Source organism: Frankliniella occidentalis, unplaced genomic scaffold (assembly GCF_000697945.3).
Source record: "Frankliniella occidentalis isolate FOCC.00 unplaced genomic scaffold, Focc_3.1 Scaffold37, whole genome shotgun sequence".
Taxonomy (NCBI): Eukaryota; Metazoa; Arthropoda; class Insecta; order Thysanoptera; family Thripidae; genus Frankliniella; species Frankliniella occidentalis.
The window spans coordinates 1,263,164-1,266,855 of NW_026267167.1; the positions used below are offsets into that span (position 1 = coordinate 1,263,164).

At 49.4% G+C, this 3,692-nt stretch overlaps 2 protein-coding genes across 3 annotated transcripts in view; both read right to left on the minus strand.

Annotated features, from left to right (window-relative positions):
- Positions 1–3,692, minus strand: part of LOC127749177 (actin-binding protein WASF1-like) — a 62,798-nt gene that overhangs the window by 1,699 nt on the left and 57,407 nt on the right. The window lies entirely within an intron of this gene.
- LOC113211338 (uncharacterized) lies at positions 19–3,536 on the minus strand. Of its 2 annotated transcripts, none has more exons than XM_052266288.1 (6): positions 3,278–3,536; positions 2,482–3,180; positions 2,188–2,314; positions 653–1,009; positions 316–559; positions 19–241 (listed from the first exon to the last, which is right to left on the minus strand). In XM_052266288.1, the coding sequence occupies exons 1-6, from the start codon at positions 3,493–3,495 to the stop codon at positions 48–50; spliced, it is 1,839 nt and encodes a 612-aa protein (XP_052122248.1). In that variant the 5' UTR covers positions 3,496–3,536; the 3' UTR covers positions 19–47. The 2 variants fall into 2 exon arrangements, with proteins under 2 accessions (XP_052122248.1, XP_052122247.1); XM_052266287.1 differs by having other exon boundaries at positions 2,188–2,317.

A 3,692-nucleotide genomic window follows, 5' to 3' on the forward strand; every position in this document is an offset into this window, starting at 1 on the left:
TGTTTAGTTGTTTAAAAATTTTATATGAAATACCTCTGTTATCAAAATTACCTAGTATTTTGAGGAAGAGGTGCAGCTGCTCGAACATTACTATTTGGTTTCGCTATATCATCCCCACTGGATGCAAATTGTCTCACACTGGTTTCATCGTCACTTTGAGGTGGAGTGATTGCACACATTGATGGAATTCTACTGGTATTTATTGTGGTTTTTACACGTATTCTTTCTATACGATCTGTGCCTAAAATCATAAAATAAGTTAAGTACAATTTTAATGTCAGTTTCAAAAATTAAAACACACATTTCAACATTTACCTTCAAAATCAGAACACTCTGAAAATTCCATTTCTGATCCTAAACTTGGAATAGGTGATATGAGGGCATCAGTCTCCATGTCTCGAGGACCACTCACAGAATTGGCGGGGGAACTTGAGGTATTGTGTCCACTGTCAGGGGAATCTCCCGAGAGAGACCGTGGTGAATGACCTTGACTTGTGTTATGTATAAGGGCAACCACAGTAGAACATGGTGGACACTCTTGCGATGAGCATGGAACATTCTGGAAGAATAAAGGAAGTAGTAAATAATTGAAATAAGCAGAAGTTCATAGCCCTTATCGTTTTCCCTGGTATTATTAGCAGACAAGACTTACAAGGGAGCTCTTTCGTTCCGGAACAGCTGGTCCTTTACTACTAAGAGAGCGGTCACTTCCAAGACTATTGTCCCCTCCTCTACTATTATCCACCAGCAGAGTAGTGCACACAGTTCCTGCAGAACTAGCTGTCGTTGATGTTGAGCCTTTTCCAAATAATTCGTATTCACTCTCTGCTGTCAGCTGGGCTAGGCTGGCAGAACCCCTTCCAGATGAACAGTTAGAAAGGGCAGATGTGGAATGCATCGGGGTGGCAGGGAGGGACAGACCAGCTCCGACCTCCTCCTCCTTCAGGGTTTTCAGACCACTATCCATGTGAAATGATGTATAATAGCCTTCAGTGTCACAAGAATAGACCTAAAAAAAGAATACAGCAAAATCAGTTTCTTCCCAATATAGTTGATTTTTGGAAGAATGCAGAGCATATTCAAACTGCTGCGCTTCACTAAAAACCAAAGAAGGCTCCTGATAAAGACCAGATACCACAAGAAATATTAGAAGCCATTCGTGTAGCAATTATCTATCACAGTAATAATAAATCAATACAACAACCATGCAATTATAAGATAGAACAGTCCAAAATTCATAAGCATCTAAAATGTTTCTTTGATCTATAGTAAAAACTTTAAAAGCCATATTAACATTTGAGGCATTATCAAAAATTGAATAATGTTTTGTTAGAAGATTTTTTTAAGAAAGAGTGAGGACGAATCTGCTATAATTTGATACGTAAGACACTATTTTTCTTCGAGTGACCTGTAAAAGTAAGATGACAAGAAACAACTACATTCATAAGTCTACAGTCTATGCGATCTGCTTTATAAGCCATTCCAAATTAATTATGAATAACTCTTGAACCACAGCATAATTTGAAGAAATTGAAGCAAAAGGGAATAAGGAAAGAGTGGATAAAATATAACTATGCACTGCACATGCTCAGTGCAGACCGGAACTGTCTACTCGAGCACTGTACCAAAAATACAATTTTTTTTCCTCTTTCTGCTTTCATCTGTATGGCAAACTTAACATACATGGTCGCTCCACCATACAATGCAGTTCAAGATCTATTCATGAAAACTTGGGCAAAAGAAGCATGTGCTTGCTACACTGCTATTGTGTTGAACAAGAATGAGAAGCTGGGAATTGCCACCTTCTCGTTCCGTATGGTAGAGAGATTGACATCAGAAATGCTGCGGTCCGTCATGCCGAGCCACCCAATCGCTGCTCCAGGGTAACAAGCCTGTGAAATATTCATTGTCTTCAATTGCTTGTCGAATTAAAAAAAGAAAAAAAAAGGTAATAAGGAAGGAATATTATGACGGGGTCTATTTTGTAAAGAAATTACGGATGAGCACACAACTAGTGAGAGAGGCAAAACAAAAATTAACTAAACAATTACGATTTTTCGGGAATATGAAGACACGAGGACAGCTACAAGGGGATGGCAGTGAATCATAGAAAACAAACTCAAAGGTAGAGGAAATTACTGTATGAAAAAAGCTAAAGGAGTAAAATAAAGTCAAAACCAGACATACTGAGCTCGTTTCACCATCATCCAAAAACGGAGCCGCCGCCATATCCTCTGGTGTAAGAGTTCCTTCTGAGGTGACAGACGAAGACGTGGAGTGGTTGATGAATCTTCTACGGTTGGGTAACACACTGCTACTGCAAAGAGAAAAACATGTGTGATGAGACGTAAGTTTTATCCACGATGCTGACGGGCTCTGAGCAACTTCTCCAGTTTTCAACAAAGGTTGTTTTTTTGGGTTTTTGTCTTTTAAATACATGTAGGATTTTTTTCTGTTTCCTTTTCTTTTCGAATAACTCACCAGGTACTGGACTTGGGCTGGTGGCTGGAGTCCGAGTTGACGGACGCCCGGCCGCTCTCGGAGCTGGCGCTCCAGTTTCCGCTGCTGGAGTGCGGGGGGTCGTCGCTGATCTTGAGCCGGCGGTGGCCCAGGGCGCCCTCGCGCAGCTTGACGGCCAGCGACATGGGGCCCGAGAGCCCCGCCGTGATCGGGATGTTGCCCGCGCCCCGCCGCTTGACGGCCACCGTCTCGTACACGTTGATGTCGTCCACGGGGTCCGCAGCGTGCAGCTCGCCCGACACGAGGTTGGACGAGGTGGACGAGTTGAGCTGGCCGATGGCGCGCAGCCGCGACCGCCCCCAGCGCTTGAGCGAGTTGAACGCCCACTTCTTGAGGTCCGAGTGCGCCTCCTTGGCGCACTTGGGGTGGAGCACGGCGCTGCTGCTCAGGATCATGTCGTCCACGGTGGCGAGCGTGCCGCCGCCGGCCTCGGCCGCCGACCGGTCCGCGCCCAGAGCCTCCTCGATCTCCTTCTGGTCCGTGCCGGCGATGGTGTTCCGGCGCCGGCTGCGTTGGCGCCGCGGCCGCGTCCTCCGCCGCACCTCCGCGTCGACCACCGCGTCCGCCGCGGGGCCCGGGTGGATGAGCGAGCGCCGGTGCCGCGACATCCTGGTGAAGGGCCGGCCGGTCACGTCCATCTTGACGACCTCTGGCGGGAACCTGGTGGAGAAAGAGAAGTTGTTTGAAGTAGTCAGACACACACAACTTTCCCCGCGGAACGCCCCGCGACGGGGAACAACGCCCGCCGCAAACTCACCTTCCCGCGATGGCCTTGACCTGCTCCTCCGTGGTGGGCAGCTGGTGGTCCACCTCGTCCTGGCGCACCGAGGCGCAGAGCGTCGCGTCGCCGGCGGCGCGCTGGTCCCGGACCGCCTCGCCGCCGACGCCGTCCACCTCCTCGCTCGCGTCCAGCCCGGTGGTGGTGTCCGAGGTGATGCGGATGGTGCAGTCCGGGTGCACCGTGACGTCGCCCATCGCCTCCACCGACGTCCAGCGCCGCAGGTCGTGCAGGGCGGCGGGCTGCGGGGCAGAAGGACAAGACGGGCGTCAGGCAGGAAGGATCTAGGATCTGGTGGGGCCGGAGCAGCTGCCGGCCCCCAGCGAAGGGGCACCTGGGTCCCCCGGTCCGGGGTAATGAAGGGTGTTCAGTTCGGTACACCCGCCCCGCCCCG